The sequence below is a fragment of the Buteo buteo genome, chromosome 15 (genome assembly GCF_964188355.1).
Source record: "Buteo buteo chromosome 15, bButBut1.hap1.1, whole genome shotgun sequence".
Taxonomy (NCBI): Eukaryota; Metazoa; Chordata; class Aves; order Accipitriformes; family Accipitridae; genus Buteo; species Buteo buteo.
Genome location: NC_134185.1, coordinates 28550982 through 28575521, shown reverse-complemented (window position 1 = coordinate 28575521; position 24540 = coordinate 28550982). Strand labels below are relative to the sequence as shown.

At 40.9% G+C, this 24540-nt stretch overlaps 1 protein-coding gene across 1 annotated transcript in view; it reads right to left on the bottom strand.

The window, feature by feature from the left end:
- Positions 1 to 4555: 4555 nt before the first annotated feature.
- Positions 4556 to 24540, bottom strand: part of CLVS2 (clavesin 2) — a 52115-nt gene continuing 32130 nt past the window's right edge. The window contains exons 3-5 of the mRNA XM_075046400.1: positions 12543 to 12653; positions 9768 to 9988; positions 4556 to 5114 (exon numbers count right to left, since the gene is read on the bottom strand). Of these exons, the coding sequence (XP_074902501.1) occupies positions 5027 to 5114; positions 9768 to 9988; positions 12543 to 12653 (420 nt within the window). The 3' untranslated portion in view covers positions 4556 to 5026. The remainder of the gene's footprint in view (positions 5115 to 9767; positions 9989 to 12542; positions 12654 to 24540) is intronic.

Below are 24540 nucleotides of genomic sequence, written 5' to 3'. Positions count from 1 at the left end.
AGGGTATGTCCAAGTCGATGTGCTAAATACAGACCCTTGACACGGGATCATTCAAGGTTACAAGGCAATACAGGCTGTGGGGTCCTATCTACCTGGCTTGCACTTTCACTTGTGGTCACTTAAGCATGCCTCTAAATAAAATGCTGATGTTCCTTGTATAGCTAATGGGAGATAAGTATCCTTCAAGGTCCTCAAAAGGAGGTCCTCCCTGACCAAGTTCAGAATTCTTTACTGGGCAGCCAAGATTTCCTTTTGGGGGTCTTTAGAGTAAACTACCTTTTTTCCATCAATTATACAGGGAAGAAAGGAATTTCATTTGGGGGACATACTCCCTTTTTACCCTTTCCTTAGCAGAAATAGTAAAATGTACATTCAGGTTTAACTCCATGGGAAAGCAGATCACCCGTGGCTTATAAAGGTCTCACGGTAAAACGTTTAGGTAGGTTTCTAAAGAAACTAGGCATGATTGAATCAACGACCAGACATTCTTCTCGCACAAAACAGGGACACATCACTTTCTCTACTGCAGCTCAAACCAGACTGAGTGATCAAAGTGTCATTTTGCCATATATAAACACAATGTGAATGTCTCCCATTGAGATTTTAATGTCTCTAACTGGCTGTGTTCCTGGTTTGCTACCTGAGAAATGGGGTAACTATTATTTTCTTGATTTCATAGTGTGCTTTGAATTTCGTGGACAAAAGTACTGTTCTCAGCACCACAGTTACATGCTCATAAACTACTTGCAAAATGCCTTTCTTTAGAAGGACACGATACAGCTAGCCACGTGATTGATTTTTCAGTACAATCCTTTGAGACTTTTGCCCTCGCCTTTCACATTGAGATTTATTTTCCAAATTTGTCCTGGTCACAATGCTGTCAGTAGCTAGCAGGACATTCCCCATAGGGAAATAAAGATTATCAAAACCAAATTCAGTGCCCCCCTCAATCCTATTTTAATATTCTAAACAAAATCCTGAAGCCTGATTTTGAATTTTTCTCTCTTCCATGCTCTTTCAAACATGACTACTTCAAAAATCTTGACGAGTACATACACTGATAATAACAGAAACAATATAATAACAGGGACGTGACCAAAGTGTTTCCCAGGTAATTCTAAATGGCAGTTCTTATGACACTTGGCAAACTTTTTAATTTCCCAGACAGAACAGGTAAATAATAAAAGGCATGAACAAAATACTGTCGAGTTACAGTTTTGTCAGGTAATGTGCTTAGGCTTTGCTGTGACTGTGATTAAATAATACAAAGAGCATTCCATGCAAGGTACTGAGCTAAAACAATTTTTTAAGAGAGACATTAAAGCGAATCTGCTCCTCCACTTATCAATGACCTCGTGAGGTCCCTTCTACTCCTGTTTTCTTTAATTCCGTGTTTAGTTTATGTATGTCTCTACAAATATCTTTTGTGACTAGGCGTAGCATGTTTGTAGAGTCCAAAACATCTTTTTAAATGCACTATACAGTAAATTTACATTTCTGTAATGACATCTTAAAGCTATTTTACAACTAATAACAATTGGGAGCCTGGGTATTTGTTGGAGCTTAGTGGGACTGATTACCTGTCTTTATAAAGCCAAGAGACTGTTGACATCTCTGATCACAGGAGGAAGGCTTTGGGCATGGAAGTTTCCATAACTTTTCCATATATTTTTAAACATTTGTGTCATGGAAGAGACATCATATAAGGGGACATTTTTAGATCTTGCCAAAGGCCTGAAATTATCAATTATTACACTTTTTTTTATCCCCCTTTTTTTTTCACTTATTTGCTTGGACAGGTGTATCCAGTTTTTCCACTAAGTTCCTCATATTGCAGGATATTTTTTTATATGCATATCAGCATGCATAATTACAACAAGGATTATTCTATCCAATACACAACAAAGGTAAGAAATTAAGAGAAATTCCTCCCAAGCATTTGAATTCTATTTTTAGCACTTCAATTCTGCTATAAAAATTAGACATCAATTCCTATGATAATAAAGATTGGAAAAAGTTTTCAGTCCAAATTTAGTCTATTAAAAATTGACCTACCTATAAAGATTTTCTACAAGAAGCAAGGGAAAGGTAGAAACCCTTTATGTACCCTGATGTGTAAAAGAGAAATGCCTTTAAAGAATACTGAGAGCATGTAAAGGATAATTATTCTTCTTACCCATTTTCATATTCTTATTCAATGTCCCAACTGCAGTTACCACTGCCAGAATTTGCTTCAGCGAAATAAAAGCTGCAGCCAAGACCTGTAGCCCAATTCTTTAACAGTGAGGATCTTATTGAAAAAAGTAGTTTTGTTCTTGGTGAAAGATGAGGTCCCAGTTACACAAAATTATAATATATCCTACTTTCATTTTTCTGGAAAGAATATATTAATACTCATTAACTTGAAGTTGAAATGAGGCATCAGAAAACATTACATAAATTACAGCTAAGTGCATAAATAAAGGATTTGCAAACAAATTTATAAGCTTCAAAACAAATTTTGAGCTTCATACAGATGAGCAGATACACTTCCCTACAGAGATGCTTTGTAGGGGATGTAAGAGGCATTTGCATTTTCTGACCAGACAGTTGGTGTACTCTAAAATCAGTGCTGTGCTGGTTTACACCAAAGTTTGGTCCATGTATCCAAAAGCATCCATGAAGATTATGATCACCACTGTGTCACAGTTTGCATACATATGGAATACTGACAAAATCCTGAAGCCCTTACAAGGAGAAAATTTCTACTGATGTTAAAGTTTCATCTGATAAGGATTTAAAAATCAGATCAATGGCAATATACTAGTCTACTAACTGTAAGTGTGGGCATATATAACATACATTCAAATGTGGCACGTAGGCAAACCCTAGAGACACATCTCACCTATCCAGCATGATGTTACAAGGTACGTGAAAAACAGGACTGAATAAAATAGTATATAAGAATTCATCAATCTTTCAAGTCTCTCAAACCATGGAATTAGTATTACAACAGTTTCTACTACTGAAAACTTGTAGGACAGACTGAAAAGACGTTCAGGAGAAGAACAGAATTGGGAGAGCAGAAAGGTGATGACTTGTTCAGACAATTCCTGCAATGCGATGGCAAGTTGGGGCGTACACTATTTATCGGCATTGCTAATGAACTGCGAAATAGGAAAGCTTTATCTGTGTGCTGCCTGGGCTAATCAAGGGTGATGCTGGAAGAGGCAGGGTTGTCTCAACCCTGAGAAACACCAAAGCTGCCACCACAGGAGTTACAGCTAAACTCTGAGACGACATGCTTCCAAGATTTCACTCTCCACTCTCTCTCAACTCATCCCAGCCTACTACATCTTACAGCTGCAATCACCCTGGGTGAGGAGAGGTGACCTACAACCAGGGACTTTGAAACTTCAGTGATCACAGAAGTGATGGAAGAAATTCTTTAAACTCCAGCGCTTGGGAGGTGGGGTTGCTGTGAGCCATCATCTCCCCCACCGCGGTCAGTGTATTCTTAACTAATCCCTGCATCGCCTGGACATGCTCGCACTGTTTAGATGTCTTGGTGGACACCCTGTGTCTTCTCACTCTGATTGCCGAGTGAAGTCCTAATAAGAAATGACATTCTTGCCTCAGCATACAACAGGCCGCACACACGTCAGCAAGCACACAAAGATGACACGGCCCCCGCGTTTCAGCTGATTTACCCAATCCCTAGCAAAACCTGTTGCCCTTTTGAGGTAAAATGTATTTCTCTATTATGGCACATGTTCAATATATACAGTTACACAACAACCAAAACAAAAGTGTCCTAAACACATAGGCTGAGATGTTTGACTACAACTTATTATATTAATCCTTTCTTGGAGTGGGATGCTGTTGTTCTATGGAAAGTTTTACTATATTAATAATGACATTGTCTCAATATACAATCTATAATATATCTAAGTACATTGAATAGGTATGATTTTTTGTATAAACCTTCAATTAAATATACTCGTCTAACAATGTCACCTTGTATGCTTGTCAGAGATTGGTAAAAATATATATATGTATCCAGTCTCCCAGTGCACAGGATTCAGTGATTAACTTTTAACCTCTGCTGCCAGGCTTTACTTTCAAATACCAGTTATTACACTGTATTTAGAGGACTATTTTCTCATTCCAAGGGAGAACAGAGTTCTGGAAAAATTCTTGACGTGCACCCAAAACACAAGAGAAGTAACTCCAATGTGTCGCACATTACAACACCCAGATTAGGGTAACAAGCCAGGTTACCTGCGAACTATAAATGAAAAGTTAAGGAAGAAACCTCACAGATCCATACAGCCAAACAACAAAGCTGTCAGAGTTGATTCCAGCTCATCTGTTATCTTTTTCACAATGCTACATGGTTTATGCTAAATCACAATCCTAAGCCACAACGTTATTTGGGAAATCAATTCCTACAGTTAGGAAATATTTGACTGATTACAGCATCTCCAAGTTCTTATATGCCCTCTTTATCTTTGCACACTACACGAGCATTGCAGAGAGAAAACAAAACAGCAGTCAATACGCTAGCTGCAATATGGCTTCCTATGAGAAGGACAACATTTAATTGGCTTTGATATTTTTCTTTGTCCGGTATGCGTTTCTCTGTGTGTATGTGTGTGAGTGCGCACACTTTTTCTTCTCTTTTTTTTTTATGGTGCACTTCACTGACATATTTAATAGTCACTCATTTCCATGGCATTTGTTTACCATAACTTACAAAGTCAAACTGGAGGATTATGTTGTATTTACAAACAAGTTGGCACTTACAGAATAAATTACTGATCCCTCTTTATTTTTTATTTCATTTTATTTTCCTTTTTTCTCCTCTTCTTTTTCACCCCAGGGCATCCAGAATTCAGGCAGAATAGTAAAACCTGCTGCCTGCTGCCATTATGCTACATTAACATGAGTAAATAGGATTCCAGCTGGTACACGCTTTCCCAACGGTTTGCTTGTTGCTGAGAGGCAGTGCCTTCCACCTCAGTTCATGTCCGATGCTCAGGAACTGTTAGTCAAGTGAAAGCAAAGGCTGCATGTTTTCTTCCTCATTCTTATCCATGCGTTTCAGCACCCCAGGATCCACAACCGACTGAGACCTGCAAAGGGATAACACGTTTATTTGACATTTCTAGATCAAGACAAATGAGGGTAAACCTCAGCTTTCTTTTGTTTATTTTAATTTCTGCCAGGGCTTAAAAATAATGGTACAGCATTACCCAAGCATCTGATCACTGCAAATGGTCCAAAAATACCTTTATGGAGTGATTACATGGCTTTAAAGGACTCAATGCTGGTTTGTGGATATAGGAGCAAAAGGTAAAGTGGATCCTCTTCTCTTCAGTAAAGCAGTGAAACAGGGTGCATTCTCAGCAGAGGGCAAACTAAGCTGTCTTGCATACGGACTTCAGTACTGACCCCCTCTACCAGAAGGTTATATGCCACCAGGCTGGTAAAGAAGGTACAATTCAGCCACCCAGCTGGCTAATGGCACACTGCAATTAGTGGCATGTGTTAGCTGGAAGCACAAGTTGCTCCTTTTCTGAACAGCACTTAAATGCAACAGTGTGAGATCCTCAGCCAACCCTCGGGAATCCTGCCATGGCCAGCAGGATTTCTGGAGCAGTGGACACATCTGTCAAACTCACTTATCAGCTCGACTAAACAGAGCAGAGAAGGATGGTAAGGGCCAATTCAATGACGATCGTACAATTTCTCCAGGTTCTCTGATTCAGCACAGAAGCATAACACTGGTACTGGTACCCTGCAACAGCCACGTGTGAGGGAGAAAGAGGAAACCCCAACCTCCAGCAAAATCAAAATGCTCCAGTAAAAACAAAGTCCAAAGTGTTAAGATGGGCTTTTAACATCACCTATGCCTCAGCTTGTCAAAAAGCAGTCACTTCTGGGGTACAGTAGAAGCAACCTTTGTTAGAGGTTTCCTTTAGTGAGATGAATCTCATGCTAGAAATGCCTATTTCTCTTCCTTTCTGTAAAGAAGATTTGAGGTGGCTAGAGCATGTGTACATCTCTATAATGTAGACACCTATTTTTGATCAGTGAAAGCATACAGTGACTGCAACATTGCTACAGATTTGCCCGTATGGAGGGCTACAGCACAGAGAAAAACCTTTACGAATTCTGCTCTCTCCTAAGATAAATGTAGAGAGTCAATCCCCCGCTCTTATAAACTGGCATCATCCGCTGAAACCAATGAATGAGGCTGATAGCAGGACACAATTTGGGTTTTCTCAAAAAATCTAAATCCAACGTTCAAAAACACAAGAAAAAACATCTGAATTAAAGCCTAGGTGAAAACTTTAAGGATATTTTCTAATAATATTTACCACATTCTCTTACTAATGTTAAAACCAAGAAAATTAGCTTTAAAAATCTGATGGTCTCTCTTGTGATAAACATAATTAAAAATTTTTAATTAAAACTGTACAATAACCCTCATCTAGAATGCTGGTCAGTTCCTCAGGCAGAAATCTAAACCACTGAATTAAAAAACGCTTTTTTTTAAATCTTCACACAGTACTGTGCCAATGCAAAGCTGATTGAAAATTTGCTGGTGGGAAGCTGTACTCCTGGAAAATCCAGTTCATCGAGATAAAAAATGCTGTGGAAGCATACTAATTTCAAAAGATTTCCAACTGAATGTAAGTACTAATAGGAGACTGAGCCTCTTCCTCAGCTGCCGATGTCTGAGCGGCCAAGGTTTCCAGTTCTCATCTGGGGAACTGAAGGGGAACAGGAAAGGCTGCAAACCTGCCCTCAAATTCACAGTGAGGCCGTTTTGGCCACCAGTTCCCAGGGCCTCCAAACTCCCCAATGCCAAGGCAGATGTGAAAATGGAACTGCACAAATCCTGATCTACGCCTTGGAAGCCCAGGAGCCTAAATGCCTTGAAGGAGAAGGAGAAATAGTATTCGTTCAGTTTTAAATCGACATTTACTGTCACGTTTCAGTCCATTCAGCAGCAATTCATGAATGAAGGTATGTAAAAGCAAAATAACATTTGTGTAAGGCTATAGCACCTTCTATCTACCTCTCCCAAATAACTTTACAGACACTACTGAATAAATTCTCACAAAACACAGTAGGACAGCGTTGTACTAGAAAGTCCCATTGCAGAGGTGAGGAAACGAAGCCACACAGAGATACTCTGCAAAGTCGATCAACACAGACCTCTGCCCTGCAGGGCTGGGTGAGAAGATGACGCGGGTCTCTTGGCCATGAGAGCCACGGGTCGACAGAGCCACGGGCTAAACGTGACTGCTGAGGCAGCTGCAGCGGTGCCACGTGAAGTGAACATTTCTCCCCAGAGATCTGTACTACAGGTGGGATTAATCCCTCCTGATCTCCACCACCCTCCCCATGATCAGCCTTCCTTTCAAGCAGAGGTCATCCAATGCACCAAAAGTTCAAGGGCGTCTGGAGGAATGTCAGTGGTTCATATGGGGGCAAAAATGAGTGATGAAGAAATGAATTCTCAGTAGGATTTTGGTTTAAGAAGGATATTCTTTCAGGGCAATAAACTAATTTTAAAATGGCAAGCCACATTAAACAAGATAATTGTTGGAGATCTGCTAGATGCTTGTGAAATTTGTTCTAAGGAGTTAAGCACTATTCATTGACATACCGTCATGGTTTTTTATATGTTAAAAACCTTCTTTTGCACTAACATACCACACTGAGTGTGGTTTTAAACTGAGAGAAACAATCCATCAGGTGCCAAATTCAAGTTAAATTTAATTTTTAATGAAATAGTTTATTTGTTTTATCTTAACTTTTCTATTTCTGTTTTAACAAAGTCTGTGCACTTAATACATCAAAGTCCTGGGACTTTCTCTCCATCTTACTACCACTCCCTTCTACTTCATACTAGCACAGTAAGTCTATGTAGTACTTTTTATATCCAACAGCAGGGAAGGAGGATTCCAGCAGGTGCTGCAGACACATTAACTGAAAAAGAATGCGAAGAAGGTGAAGCAATTTCAGCTCAATATTGTGTAGATACAAATTTCAACATGCTTATTTTCTGCAGCATGTCTCCTACTGTGTCAGCTAACCCAGACTGAAAGAATGTCAATTTGAAGCTGACACCGGAGTGCAATTCTGCATGAAGGATTTTTCAAGCACAAGTTAAATGAGTATAAAAATTCTTTGAGAAAGAATAAAGAAACTGGTCAATCCACTGCTTTTCCACTTAATAACCTGCTTGCCCAGGATAGTCTGGAAAAGTCTGCTCCAAAGGGTCTTGTCACAGGCCTTCTCATGGCTTTTTGTTGCATCCTTGAATGAAGCCATTTACTCTCATGACTTCATTTTGCAACAGCAAGACTTCTGCATTTCAGCTCCTAAATTCCACCCTTCTTTCCAAGACAGCTTCTTCTCTATTGTCTCATAATTCTTGTATTACGTGCAAATCATATATAAATGTATTGCTCACTTTTCCCCTTCCCCTGGCTCTTTGCTGTCCCATTTTCTCGATTACTTGTGTTAATTGCATCTTTGTCGTATGGCTTCAGGACCTTTTTTAACTTCTCCTTATCCCAGTTCATTCCCATCCAGTCTCTTGTTATTTCCCACTTTCAATGCACTGTAGATTTTTTCCAACACAAAATCCTTAAACTTCACTGCTTTTTTTTCTTTTTTATTCCTATGGCAATCTCCTGTTGTCTCCTCTCTATTTTCTGAAAAATTATCTCCCCTCCAAACTGCACTGTCCTCCCCAATCTATGCAATGTTTTCCAGCCAAACTCATCTTCCTGGCTGAGGAGTCTGAAAATATTTTATCCTGTTTGATCTGCTTCCAGAGTGTCTCTCCTTTTTGTATCAAATGCCATCTCCTGAAACTGAATTTTCAGCTTAGCATATTCTGACTTAATTTTAATGACTTTATACATTGTTTTCTGCCCTGTTTGTTCTCTTCTGATTCATTGCTAGTCCTACCCATTATGAGCTGCACTCTGACTTTTGCTGCGCTGCTCAACCTTTTCTATCACCCTGCTGTAACCTTCCCCCTTTCTCTTGCACTGCCCTGGCAAGGTTGGACCAGGTTTACCTCTCCCAAGTGAATCACCTCGCTGCTTCCAGAGTTACTGGAGAGGTAACTAACCTCTTCCTATACTTTATTTTGAATGGTAAAATGCAGCAAGCAATTATACTGTATCTTCTCAAAGAGAAGAATATCAGAACGCCAGGATGGTTTCCAGACTCGAGTATAACAGTTGGCCCTGATTTTTGTCCTGGTTCTCCTCATTACATTTTCTCATGTTGTGTGCAGTCACTGTGACTGACAGTTCAGATGCTGTAAATGTCCTGGCACCAACAGGCTGGTGGATACCAGGCACTGGGCTATGAGATGGAGGAAGGTAAGAGTTATCATCACCACCCAGCTGGATAATTGGTCCCAATTTACCCTCTGCACTGCGGCTCACTCCAGCTCACACTGTCTCTCTAATACGTCCTGTAGGCTGGGCTGGGATATCAGCTTATTCCAAACACAGTACTCTAGGCACTACCTATACGGCACCGCAGAAGTAATTAGCTGCACTGAGCTCACAACTCACATGGGTAATAACCAACAATATGGTCTATAGTCAACAGTGATCTTCTTAAGAAAGGAAAAAAAATGGTCCTTGTAGCTAATAAACTGAGGGAAGTACCTGCAGCTTCATGAAAGAGGAGGAAGGCAAATGTTAAGCTTATGGCAATACTAGAAGACCACAGTACCTTTAACCCACCTTTTCATGGATTTGGGAGAGAGATCTTTTTCTATATCCTTTGCAGGAGCGTTGTAGGAGTCCGCATTGCATTCACTGTCATCGTCGTATTCATGGTCAAGCAGTGTTCTTGCCCACGTCCCCATGTCATAGGGAGGCAACATTCCTCCAAACTCTGAAGGTAGGATCTCAGGGTGTATTAGCTGATGCAGGCTGTTGAGGTTATTACCGTGCAGGAATATCTGTATGTACACATGCAGGTAAAAACAAAGCGGTATCACAAAAATCATCACAGCCCAAATTGCATCATCATTATTAGAGGATATTGTACAGTTTCAATATTCTGGCTGTGTTGGGCTAACAGAGATGGCCACCCAGGCACACATCGCCTCTGCCTTAAGCATGGTCATACTATGTTCATAAACCTACAAAGTGATTAAAGCATAAATGACTTTTAAAATATTTGCAGGACAAAGGGCCTACGCAGGGTAAGAACTGATGTCTGGTAACTAGGTGGACTGAAGATTAGATAGACAGACTGCCTACCTCTTGTTATTTGCTCTCCCTAATCCTGTGAATTAAATTAAGTGAAAAAATTAAGAACATAAATAATAAATAAAGTTAATATTCACCGTATACATTAAGGAATAGATATTGGCTTCCAGCATCCAGCCATGAGTTCTGTAAATAAGATAAATAGTGCAGTGTAATGAAAACTCCACTGGAAAGATTTTCTTCCTTAATATGGTGGTACTAGTAACTACCACCCATACTTGACAATTTATGAAGTAAGTAATAACGGGAAACTAATTTCTATGACAACAATGAGGGAATAGTTGATGGACTATTTGATATTTTCCATCAATGTTGTGGTAGACTGATTTTCACATATGCTTTGCATTTATATATATGTATATTAATATGACATATAGAATCATTCTATGATTCTATGATTCCATGATGTTGCCTCCCAAGAGCTGTTCCCCACAGGGCAGGCAGGGGTGCGCGCACGGACAGACACCGTGTGCCATCAATTCACATTCCACTCCACCTTGCGGGGACTTCTCCAGACAGCCCTAGCACGATTTATCATGAGTTAAATTCCGAAGGCAGAAAGACAAAAAGACCAAAGATAGGCTTGTCTTGTGTTGCTTATTTCAGCCCATCTTTCAGTCAGCTGTGGAGAGAGGGAGCTTAATACAACCATGCGAACCCAGTAACGTTCTGCCATCTCAGAAAGGATTTTATTCTTGTTTGAAAGAACAAATATTAATGGCAAAAGTAATTTGTTTTATGGTGCTTTTCCAACTCAATGTTTCACTTCTTAGCAACTGTTTCTGTACAGGACCAGTACTACATTTATCTGAATATAGCTATCAGTTCCAAATCTAACAGACATAATAAAAAAATACAAAATAATTCAGGATAAACACAACAGATAAATAACAAGCCTGATAAAATCCTGAAGAGAATTCTGTTGGGTTTGGGGTTTTTTTTCACAGTCATTTGTTCTGCCTCTTACAGGTTTTTTTAAAGCTGATTTTAAACTTTATGTGCTGGGCATAACTTTCACATTTTGACACTAAGTTTTGGACTCTAAATTGGTACTTAACCACCTGACTACTTCTTACAGGTATTCAGTATTGACAAAGACAGTTGTAAAAAGTCAGCGTTTCTGAGAATATATGCCACTGATTCAGGTGTCTAAACAAGAATTTAGATGCTAGCTGATAAGCACCCATGTTCAACTGCCTTGTCACTTATTTTTAATGTTGCAACACACCCATGAGCTGTATTTTACTCCCTGGTTATGCATACGCAGCACGACTTAAAAAGGCCTCAAACATATCTGGCACTATAATGTTCTTTGTTGAAGCTGTAGTCAAGAGAGTGCAACTGAATCCTGCAAAATGGGTTTTCATTTGCATATTTATAACAGATATTACATAAAAGGCTTTGTGATCTATAGTTCAAAATCTGTGAATACCAGAGGCCTCTGAAGCATAATCTGTCAGTGAAAAACAGCTAAACACCAAGGATCATTGTGGCCTTGTAGACTGTGTTTGAGGAGAGAAATACAGAGTTGCTTGGAGAGCTAATCCCATTTGGAAAAAAAAAAAAAAAAAAAAGATCATCACATTCTTTGTAGTGCCTTTGTACATGATGCTGATTGTGTTTTCCTGGATGACAAATTTCCTGTTACAGAAATAATATCGTTCTATGTGCTATCACCACCAAGCTCTAATTTAATTGCACTGATGCAAATGCTGCAAATTCAGCAACATCTCAGAGACTGCTCAGGCTTATGCACAGATGCATGCACACAAATTTCCTTTCATTGGATTTCATTCAAATCAGTATTTGCAAACTACTATATACCAGCTGTGTATTTTGGTTCATGCTAATGTCAAGGAAATCACACTAGGAAAGGACTTCATACTCACTACCTCTGTTCTTAAAAGAAAGACACAAATAATTTTAACAGAAATTGAATAGGGTTGAATTGAATAGAATCTTAATAGAAACTGTAATGTTGGCAATATTTTTTATATAACCCCCAGGAGAAAGCATATGCTTACATTTTAAAATACATTTAAGTGCACTGCTTGACTGTGTCCTTAAAGGGTAATGCTGTATAAGTTTCTAAAACAGTTAAAGATACTCTTTACAATGCAAATGTATTTAAATACTTTCCACCAATAGCAAGCTGATATATTGTGTATATCTGCTTTATTAGAGTATGATACATCTGCTGAGTACAACTGCCAGGTAGTGGACAATTAAACAGAAGAATACCCTTTTTCGTGTCTTCTCCTTCAGAAAGGGACGTATAACTGTGTAGAGGGCATGGATATACCACGGCTGATTGACGAAATGTATTCCTCCAAACCGGGCTGGAAAGCTGTCCTGTGTGTCACAAAACAAATACATACAATGAGAGTTGACTCTTAACAGAAGTTGCACATGCATCAAATCTTTTTTTTTTTTTTTAATGCTTTCATTTTAATAATAAACCCTAAAGAAGAAGAAACATTCTTCAAAATTGTGTTCTCTCAGTTGAGTTCCAACCTTCCACACCAAGCTGCAACGCGCCCTGGACAGAGCAGTGAGGAAGCATGCTGAGACAGCTATGGTATTCAAATAAAGGTATGGCATTTCTAACCTCCAGAAATGCTTAAAACATTTATGATTGTCCTATAATCCATCTATGCAATACATTTTTTTCTTTTCCACTCCTACAGATTTTCTCATTTTTAATAGTAACCATCTCAGCTCTTCCAGTAGCATCGAAGAGCACTAGCTACGTCCCTCTTGTTTCCACCTTAAAAAGAAAGTGTAAATCTAAACTACTATTCAAAACATCTCCAATATTATCCATATTTCATAAAACTGAGAATGCATTAAACATTATGCATAAAGTGTTATGCAATATCCATGGCAGTAATTCTTGTCACATAGTCAGGGGCCTTCTGGGAGATTAAATGTAAGGATACGATATCTGTATTGAAGCAATGACTTTTCTTTTTTCTTGCTGAAAACCACAAGGGGCAGAGAACTCACTAGGAAAGATTCTGATCTGCATTTTCAATTTCTAAGACAAGAGAATACGCCAGAGGGTTTGGCAGTTTGAAGACAGCAGCCACTCTGTGGCTGGAATACTATTGCCAAATTCATCGCGTGTCCTCATCTTTTCTTTGCCAGGTTGATCACAGGCACAAACAATGCAAGAAGCTGCTGCCATCTCCTATGTTGCCTAGAGTTACAGCACTGAGCAAGGAAGCAAGAGGTGTAAACAGGCTTGTAAATTGAAGCATATCCCCTTTTGTCTTCATGGGTTATGTCAGAACCCTCTCGGTGTTCAGGTATACAGACTTACTAAATTAATGGCTTTCATTTGAACCCTTATTCAACAGCTGGCCCACTCTAGGCAGCCACGGTAGTCACTTAGAGCAAAATTGGGTTCCTCGCAGCAGCACCAACTCCCGTTTGACAGTACAGGTACAAACAAGGACATGCTTCCCAGCTACACCTCCTCCTCCTCCTCCTCCTGTGTGGATGCAGTAAAGGCAGCTTCAGGTCTGCGTCAGTGGGATCAGAGGCTCAAAAGGAGGCAATCAAATGGTTAGACAGGGCACTCTCTGCAAATAGACATATTTTGCCTCCTTTGGAGATAAGAGAGCAGGCCATATAGAAGCATCCAACAGTCTAGATATAACCCACAAAGCACCATTTGAAGCATACTGATTTAAGGTCATAGAGCACACAGCAAAAAAATGGTCAAGAAAAAACCATAAGCTATAACCACCAATCAAGAACTGTCAGATAAGGAAGGCAGGAACTGTAGGAAGGAAATCTTCCATGAAATGTTTCCAGGTAGGAATATACTTTGAAAAAGTGCACATGCCAAGAAACCTCCTCAGTTCTGCGAATGTGTACAGACCTGTGGGAATAATGAAGCCTGAAGCACCGTCAAAAGTTCCATTCAAATACTGGCAGGCACTCCTAACCCAGCGGGTCTTTACTTCAGGGTGCCACCTACCTCCAAATCACAACTACCTGGTGGATTACCAGATGAAATATTTTCCATCAAGGAGGCGATGCCTTAACAATAATCTACGGGGAGGGTGACAGCTACAGCACACACCACTAACATCTGGCTGGCCACAGCACAACAGTCAATGGAATTAACAGTCTATTTTACAGTTTTCCTCCAGAAACATTTGATTAACACCGGCCTTGAAATAAACCAATCCTATTGAAAGGCTGTGCTACAGAAGCCTCGTCTTGCTAAATGCCTAGTTCCTGTCAGCGCTGACTAAATGTCAAACAGGATGGTTGATAATTTGACACGTAATTCACCCTGTTCAATATCGTAAATCCCCAAACACCATTTTGAGAACACAACCTCTGATATACAAAAGGTAGTAAATTATGTCCCTATCACAGCAATCCAACGAATCCATTAGGAAGGATAAATCACTGGATGACACCTTAACCTTTAGTTGCGGGAGATACCGTTCATCTCCAGAAGGCTGCGGTTATTTGGTTTATCGTGACTGCGGCTCCAGCAAAGAAGTCTGGTGCAGCATGCTGTGTACCATGCACAAAAGAGCATACAGGAGAGCTGCAGAAGACATCTTTTGCTAGTTTCATGTAGATGTCTTTGAAGATATCTTCAGAGGTAACTCTGGAACGGTAACCGGGTTAAGCCTCGTGGGGGTCAAACACTTTTTATAATGTAGGCACTATGGAAGACAGCACACAAAACCAGCCATTCCTGGCTGCATGCCTTCTTGCATTATTTTATAAGCTTTTCAATGAATACAAGTGCCCCAAAACTTACATACACCAAGTTATGAAATGCTCAAAAAATGTCTCACACAGAAACTGAGGACAATTTGCGAATGAGAAGATCTCAACAGGCAAACAGCCATGCACACACACAGATGCAGAGCAGAGCGCCAAAGGTATTTGTATTCTACCACAGGCTCAGAATGGATAACTTGTCGATACTTGGTATTAAATTTCTAGCAAATAAAAGGAATATTGTTAGAAAATACCACTTTGACACTTCCACCATCTTTTCCTGCATCTCAGAAACCATTTACATGGAAGATCATGAATATATGTGGAACAATCCTCAAATAGAAGATGCTACTTGATATTAAAAGCCTATTTGTCTCAGTGTTTTTCAGCAATTCTAAAGGTATTTTCCAGGACTGACTAAAGCAGTCAGGTATTTATCAATTTCTGTGACTGAACTGAGGTGCCCAAATTCAGGAGCACTTCCTAAGGTGTAATTAGGAACCGCCAAAATTTGGGCCCTGAAAGAGAAAGGCCGATTTGGTCAGAATGATCCTGCATTGTACACAGTGCTGGGACTAGAATTCAAAAGCTGCTGAATGCAGATCCAAACCCCAAACTCAACAGCACCTGGTGAGAAAATAAAAAAGCAGAATAAGCAACTACAGCTGCTGGAGAAACAGGTGTCAGAAGGTTGTCTGGCTCTTCTCGGATGTATCTGACTTCCACATGGGGATTTGCCAGACAGATGGCCATCCTACACAAACAGCAGGTAGGAATTTCTTCCAAATCACTGATTCTTGTGGGTTTTCACGTAGATTAAGTCACAAGCGTGGTGACAGCCACAACTGCCTCTGTAGACATATTGCAGTTCAACAGAAAAGTCTGTAACCCATGAATCACATGAATTCTAAGTAAAAGGAATCCCATGCCAGAAAACAGTAAGAAATGGAGATCAGCCATGAAGTGAGCCATGCATTTGACTGGGAGAGTAATAAATCTGATGGGGTATTACCAAACGACTAAAAAGAACCAATTATATGTACACAGCACGTGGATTTTTTCAGCGTTCACAATAACCTCTGTTTGTGCAGCAGAACAGAACCTGAGCATGAACACAGTTTGGGACATGGCCGCACCGCAGACAGAGGCGAGCAGGTAGTGAGGGTTAGGGACCACAGCCCGTGTGATACAAGCCTTACAAATGACAATTAATAGTGGGCTGCCAAGGAAGAGGCAGACCCCTACCCTGCTGTTTGCAGGACTGGGTGACTACCAGTGCCCAGCACGTTGGAGAATGACCCCAAGCAACTGCCTCTCCATCTCTGACGACACGGTTCTGCTCACTCACGGCACCGCAGTTTTACCTCTCTGCCACACATAATTCATATTACCTGCCTCCGCAATCTTCCTCTCCAAGGACTCAGCTGCTGTTGCCTGCTACCGCCCTTGGCACATGCTACGAAGCCAGGCTTCTACCTGCTGGGCACCACATCCAACCTGTGCTGGGTTTGGCCATCACCTGAGCCAGCTCTCCGGTTTTTGCAGAAGGTCCGCCTCTCCGCTGTGGCCAGCAGAAACTCTCACAGCACACGTAATAACAGCAAAACTAGCATGCGACATTTTCAACAGTACCTAAGAGAGGAAAGCGCCAAATTCCTACTGAAAACCAGTGTGTCTTCTTAGTGGTATCAGAACTGTTATCATAGAGATAATAAAAATGACCCACCTTTTTTCATCGTTACCAAATGCAAAAAAATTGAAGAACTTCTTAAAGCCCACACTATTCTCCACTCCTTGGGTGTCATGTCTACATTTAAACCTCTGAAGTCTACTTTTAAAGAATTCGCCCCCGCAGCTGAAATCAGCACTGGAGTCAAATTTGCTTGCACAGCTCTTAGAAGAGCAGTCTTAGAAGCTGCTGGGACCGCTGTGTGCCCAAAGGTACGTTGGCAGCCCAGCCACATCAGGGCCCCACAAGCGTTCTGCACATCACCTCCAAATAGCCCGTCTGGACTTTGCCACATACTACCACTGCAAGAGTGCTTGGGCACATATGCTCTGGGGACATGTTTGAGGGTTTGCTGTCCTTACCGGCAGTGAAACTGTTTTTCTGGACAGTCTAGAGGCATCCTCCAAAGGACTGTCTAGATAAATGCAAGGAACATGCTCACATGCTTTACTTAAGGCTGTGCTTGAGTGCTGGGATGAATTCAGCATCTGCACGCTACAAGAGGCTACAGAGTCAAAACTGTGAAAACTGCACCTTCATAACAAAACTTACAAATTCAAAGATAGCGTATTAAATTATTAACATCTTAAATGTCACTTAAGAGTTATTCCTGAAGATAATAAATTCAGGTCTCCTCCAGCTATCCCAAAAAGTCAAGCACTTCAGGGGAAAAAAAAAACAAATGAACCAAAATAGTATTTTCATAATGGAAAGCTCCACTAGACACACATTGAAACATTCTGTCTGATGCAAGATGCAGCACAACTAAACTTAATTTTTAGCACGTTAAAGAGGAAACTATGGAAAATCACAGAAAGAAAAGGCTCTGATTAGAAGGAATATTTCACTTCCTTCGTACTCCAAGAGTTGAAATACCAGAGGAACCAAGAGGCACTGCCATCCACACCAGGAAAGGAGACCCAAGTCTTCCTCCCAAACTGTAACTTTCACTGAAGATATGGAAGAACAAGGCGTTCCCAATACCAAACTTCCTGCAGGCATCCATCCATGACAGGGATAATTGCAATGTCTCAAAACAAAGTAACTTGTGTGTCAAGACTGATCACCTGTGCTCAAGGCATGACCTTAGACTAGGATCCTATCCGGGAGGATAAAGAGACTGAAAAGTGCATCTGGGGAGTTCTAAAGGAATTTGGATTGTTTTATTTATGAAAATAAACACTGGAAGGCAGATAAACACACTAGGGAGAATAAACAACAGGTGAGGAAAGACCCTTTCAAACCAAAGGACAAAGCTGACACTCAAATGAATGAGAAAAATCTCACCATGAACACAGCCAGACTGGAAAGTGGTAGACTTGAATCATCAAACATCCAACAAGTCTGGGGGGGGAATAAGCAACCTAACTTATCTTGAGATGAAAATTACTAAATTAGGAAGAAGCTAAGCTTCAGGTTGTCTGTAGCAATGGGAGACTTCTGTCCCTCTGTGTTAAAGCTCTTTCAGGTTCAGATCAAAAAAACTTTTCAGGTTTCAGTGGCGGTGAAATTTTGCTTGATCCCTGGAATAGCTGCGTTAGTGATTTCCCTCTGTAAGACTACAACATTGTTCACGCCTAACTTGAGCTTTTCATTTTTATTAAACAATGTTGAACCATTTCTAAGACGAACAAAAAGTACCCAAGTAAATTTTTGTTCCTGTGTTCAACCATAAGAGCACTACCTAAAGGCAAATTAACATCATTCAGTGATACTGCTATGAAATAAGATTTAATTATCTAGAACTGGATGTTGTCATTTTGCTAAGAAGCTTCCAGTGAAGCAATCTGACTTTTGGCTATCCTCCTTTTCAATTCTATTAGTCATTTTATCTTACAGCTCATATAGAAATATGTTAAATTGAATGAGATGAGAAGAGAGAGAGATGGTATCCATCCAGTGAGAATATTGCTCTTCTTATTGAAGTATCTGTTTTAATTTCAAATAATCTTCAATCTTTCATTTCAATATGCTACTCATAAAATTTATATATTGGTTAAATTCATTAGGTGGATAGGGATTTAAAAGCCATCTGACCACATGTGTCTGCATGCTTATATATAAATATAGTAAAATAAAAAAATCTACATAGATTTTGTTCTTCCACTATTTGGATAAAGGGCTCAGATCACTCTCATTTTTTTAATTAGACGGGCTTGATAAAGAAAATATTTTGTATAAAACCTCTCATTTTCATTGGAAATTACTTTATTTTTGCAAATTAACTTCAAGAGGTTTTGGCCTGATTTTTTAAAAAGTTTTAATTAGAAATTGTGTGAAATACTTTTAGCAATTTTTGCTTGTTTTGACAGGGGCTTGGGGCTTGGGGTATTTTTTTTCCCTTGGCTCATTTGTTTAGTTTGAACCTGGAAAAATGAAGGCTTTAATTTTAAAGAGGAAATGAAAAAAGCTGTTTTCCAAGGACAATTCTGTCTTCAACTACCAACACTGTCTGTTTTTTAATTCTAAATAACACTTCATTTGGAATGTGAGCTATTAAAAACGGGGCGGGGGGGGAACCCAAAAGCTTTTCACAGCATGATGCGGTTCTCCAAATTGGCGAAGCCAGAAAAACAGTAAGAAAGATGGTAGAAGTACGTTCTTCTACACTGTTTTCTTTTCCTGTGATGAAAATCATTCTTTACAATAGGCAATTATCAGATGGTGATTTCTTCTATGGAAATTCCCACAGGGAAAAAAAAAAATCCATTTTCCAGGCAGCTTGTGAATGTCTGATTAGATTAAGATTACAGACAAAAGGGAAAAAAAAACCACTATACTGCAAACTGCTGTGCATAAATATAGTAACAATATTTTCATAATGTTGGTAGAATAAAAATAATGAGGGAAATTATTGTTCATAAAAATTCCATACTCAATTTCCTGAAGGCAGAAGTCTTTGGCCAGGGACGGTATAGGAGGAGATGAAATCCCACACTGGCATCTCAGCTTGTACCACCCCGATGCGCAAACAGCCCTTGGTCTCTGCCGGGACCACTGACCACAGCATTACTGTCATGATGCTTTTCATCATGCAGAAAGCCTCCCACAGCCCTGAGGTCACCTCAAAGAGGAGCACCAGTAGCTATCAGATACAACCCCCACCTTGTGCCTGACCCCTTTCAAATGTGAGTAGGCTAAATAGCACCTTATCTAGAATTGCCTTAGGGGAGCTACACTTATTTGTTCTGTTTTATTCCACCAAAATGTGATCTCTTGTGCTATCTCACATTTCCTTCATAGCAGAAGGAAGGAAGGGAAACCTTAGGATAATGTTAAGACAAGGATTGAAAGAAACAACAACAAGGTAGAAACCACAGAAATAAGATAAAAGTAAGGAGCAGAGGAAAACAGGCGAGATTAAACGAAAATTAATTCGGGGGGGATATAGAGAAATTACTATGATGCACAAGCGAAAAACATATTCATCAAGTTCCTTTTCTAGCCCCTCTTCAAAACTTGCACAGAAAGGCAGGGAAAGAGAAATGGAAGTATTCCTACATGTAGGATCCACGTTTTACAGGCACATGTCAAGACTGATTTTGCAGACCTAAACTCAAATAGGGTAAGTAAATACCAAATCTTATGCCTTCCATATAGTTTCTGCATATCATCCCAGTTGACAATTTCCCAGAAGAACCAGAGCCAACCCATGGATTTTTAATTCTGGATTGGCTTCAGCCAAATTTTGCAAAAAGCTACATGAACTGACCATCCTTAGCAGTGTATCAGTACACCTGCCCAGGCAACGGTGCCACAGCTCTGCAGATGGATAGTGTGAACAGAGATACTAAACAGAGGCAAAAATGCAAGTTTCTTTGTTGTGGCAGCTTTCAAACAACATTGCATAGCATTGCAGTGCCAACAAGTTACTGAGTTAAAATATACCAATTCTCCAACCAGAATATTCACTTTTTTCCCTGGAAATGAAGAACTTCTGAACTGTTGCCTACAATTTTATTACTCAAAGCTCCTCCAAAAATGCAACTCTCAGTTTCAGAGAAGATGCATTAAAATTGGATTACCACTTTATCAGTTTCAATTGACAATAAGACAATAGACTGAAAACTGTAGCGATTCAAGAGTTATTTCATGATCCGTATGTTTCCTCATACTATGAGGAATCAATCTCCATCACTGCAGTAGGCACTAAGAGCAGTAATCATTTTAGCCATCCAATTTTAACCTGTCACTCCATGCAAATGAGAGTCCTGAGAATTGAACTGAACTGTAAAATTGGAGAGATACTGATTTAAGAAAAATCAGCTGAGGACAGCCACTGAGATCTAGAATGCAGCATAATTAAGCTTTAAATTACTGGGGAAATTGAATAACTGACTTGAGATCCATTAATAAGTATTATATTTTATTAAAAGTAGAGGTATCATGAACTATGCAGCATACAAATTTTCAAGAGGTCAGTTCCCAGCAGTACAAAACTATTTCCAGTTCCAAAAAGTGTTCAAATGTCTTTGTCATAGTACAGAAGGGAGATTTATTTCAGCCTTTCAGCTTCAAAAAAAGCCTTGGTCTGAACTGCTCAGTTATACTTTATCTTTACAAAGGTACCTGAAAGATAGGGTTTCCTACGAGGTAACTCCACCTCAGCTTCTCTCTTCCTTTGCACTCCTGAACAACTACTGGTGGTACACACACGTAAAATGCTCCTGGGAGCCCAGGGAATTTCAATATTGTTTGAGGGAGAACTGTCATTCCCGTTATTACTCTGGAGGATCGTAAATCACTGTTGTTGAATTCTAAATTCAGGCATCAATCCCCTGTCTTTTTAAAGCCATATAAGCATGGCTGTCTCTGTTTTAGCTGCTACAGAGGAAACCCCACCAGTAAAAAACAGAGATTAACAACAACTGGGCAAATAAACAATTATTTGTTTTCTCATACATATCTAGGACAAAACTAATACGTTTATTGCCCTATCAGGACGTGCCAGTAATGAAGAAATGTGATGGTAGAGTCTAGCCTAAAATCACACTTTTGGAACTCTTGAAAATTCATATCCAAGGAGTTAGAAGATCAAAATCAGAAATGCAGATCTCTTCATCCTAAGATAAAAGTGGAACCCATGTGAATCTCTTCTCAGCTAGAGAAAATAACAGTAGCCACAGTCCATGTTACATGGACACCGACAGAGAAAAAGACCTGAACTCTAAAACCATCCAGAGGGCTGGGTCCAGTGCTGGGCTCCCCAGTACAAAGCAGACAGCAACATACTGGACTGAGTCCAGCAAAGGGCCCTGAGGATGACTAAGGGATTGGAGCATCTCTGATACGAGCAGATGCTGGGAGAGCTGGGAATGGCCAGCATGGAGGAGAGAAAACTCAGGGGGATCTCATCAAGGCATAGAAATAAAGACCTGAAGGGAGGATGTAAAAAGGATGGAGCCAGGCTCTCTTCAGTGGTGCCCAGTGACAGGACCAGAGGCAATGGGCACAAATCAGAACACAGGAGGGTCCTTCTGACCGTAAGGAAACCATGTAAGAGTCCACAGTTCTGAACAATTCAGACCCTGATGAAAAATTGTATTGGGTTTGTGTGGAAAGGTTTTGGTAGCGGGGGGGTTACAGGGGTGGCTTCTGTGAGAAGCTGCTGGAAGCTTCCCCCATGTCCGACAGAGCCAACGCCAGCCGGCTCCAAGATGGACCCGCCGCTGGCCAAGGCTGAGCCCAGCAGTGACAGAGGTAGTGCCTCTGGGAGAGCAGATTTAAGAAAGGAAAAAAAGTTGCTGGGACAGACAGAAACAGCAGCTGGACAGAAGAGTGAGAACATGGAAGAGAAACAACCCTGCAGACCCCCAGGTCAGTGCAGCAGGAGGGGAGGAGATGCTCCAGGCACTGGAGCAGAGATTGCCCTGCAGCCTGTGAGGAAGACCATGGTGAGGCAGGCTGTCCCCCTGCAGCCCAGGGAGGTCCACGGGGGAGCAGAACTCCACCTGCAGCCCGTGGGAGGACCCCACGCCGGAGCAGGGGGATGCCCAAAGGAGGCTGTGACCCCACGGGAAGCCCGTGCTGGAGCAGGCTCCTGGCAGGACCTGCGGATCTGTGGAGAGAGGAGCCCACGCTGGAGCAGGTTTTCTGGCAGGACTTGTGACCCCACGGGGGACCCACGCTGGAGCAGTCTGTGCCTGAAGGACTGCAGCCCGTGGGAAGGACCCACACTGGAGCAGTTCATGAAGGACTGTTTCCCGTGGGAGGGACCCCACACTGGAGCAGGGGATGAGTGTGATGAGCCCTGCCCCTGAAGAGGATGAAGCAGCAGAGACAGCATGTGATGAACTGACCATAAACCCCATTCCCCGTCCCCCTGTGCCACTGGGGGGGTTGGTAGAGAATCCGGGAGTGAAGTTGTGCCCGGGAAGAAGGGAGGAGGGGCAGGAAGGTGTTTTGAGGTTTGGTTTTATTTCTCATTACCCTACTCTGGTTGATTGGCAATAAATTAAGTTAATATTCCCCAAGTTGAGTCTGTTTTGCCCATGACAGTAATTGGTGGGTGATCTCTCCCTGTCCTTATCTCAACCCACGAGCCCTTTGTTATATTTTCTCTCCCCTGTCCAGCTCGGGGGGGTTGGTGATAGAATGGCTTTGGTGGGCACCTGGCATCCAGCCAGGGTTAACCCACCACAAAAATACAAAAACACTGAGGTTACATGAGGTCTTTTTAGCTGATATTTTCCAAAAACACTTCACTTCCCAAAGCTGTACTATTTTTGAAGTTCATCATCAGCCAAAGCAACCAATGTGCTGACAGACTTCTCAAACTAAATAAAGAACTGATTTGCAGGTAGATGTTAATATTTACACTATGTAATGTACTCAAGCTGCTTGGTTTGCTTGAGGTCACTCATCTTTTCATCACAAGTGCCTGCCGAACGTGCACACAGCTTATTCCACCTAAGTGAAGGCTTACCTTACTTGAAAACCCTGAAGCTTCCTATGCACCACACTCTCGGGTGATCAAGATTTACAAAATGTAGCCACTGTCCAGCTGCCTGCAGAACACTGAACAGGCTCGGTTTCCAAAGGCTGGGAACTAGCTGCTCCCCCAGTTCTGGCTCAACCCCCACCTGCGAGCCCATTTTTCGGAAAGGTCACAGAGGGCAACACAGGCAGCTCACAGACCAAGGAAAGCCTGCCACACTCAGATTAACTCCATACATTAGCAAAACCTCTAGGAAAGAAGTTCAATTTCCATTCCGAGACTGACGGTTTACTGCTACGCTCTTAGCTTTACCAACCTAATAAAGGGCGGTTGCATCTGAAAGCATGTTGTTTTCCAAACATAGCATTGGTTAACAAAAGATATCGTTGTTGCATATGTAACATCTTCAAATGTTTCTAACTGTAGTTTGTAAGATGTTTATTGCTTTACCGTTAAAACGTTGTTCAAATTGTAGCATCCTAAGTCCAATGCAGTATATTAAAACAGTTGTAACCTGTTTTTTACAGACAGCTTAAGAATGTGCACAAAAAGATCCTACTTCCTTCTCCTTCCTTTCTACTTTTCTGATTTCACCACCTTCTGATTTGCAGCCCTCTTCTACAGCATGGCTTAAATTTTCTGCTTTCTTATCTTTTCTGCTTCTGTCACTCCAATGTTAGCGGTTGATGCTAACAGGAGAATTAAATCCCCAGTACAGGGACGATGACATATGGTATGCCTGAATGGACTTAATGGGAGGGAGAGACGCCCTGATGGCTGTCGCTTGCATCTCATCCATTAGCACCACACACCGCACCACG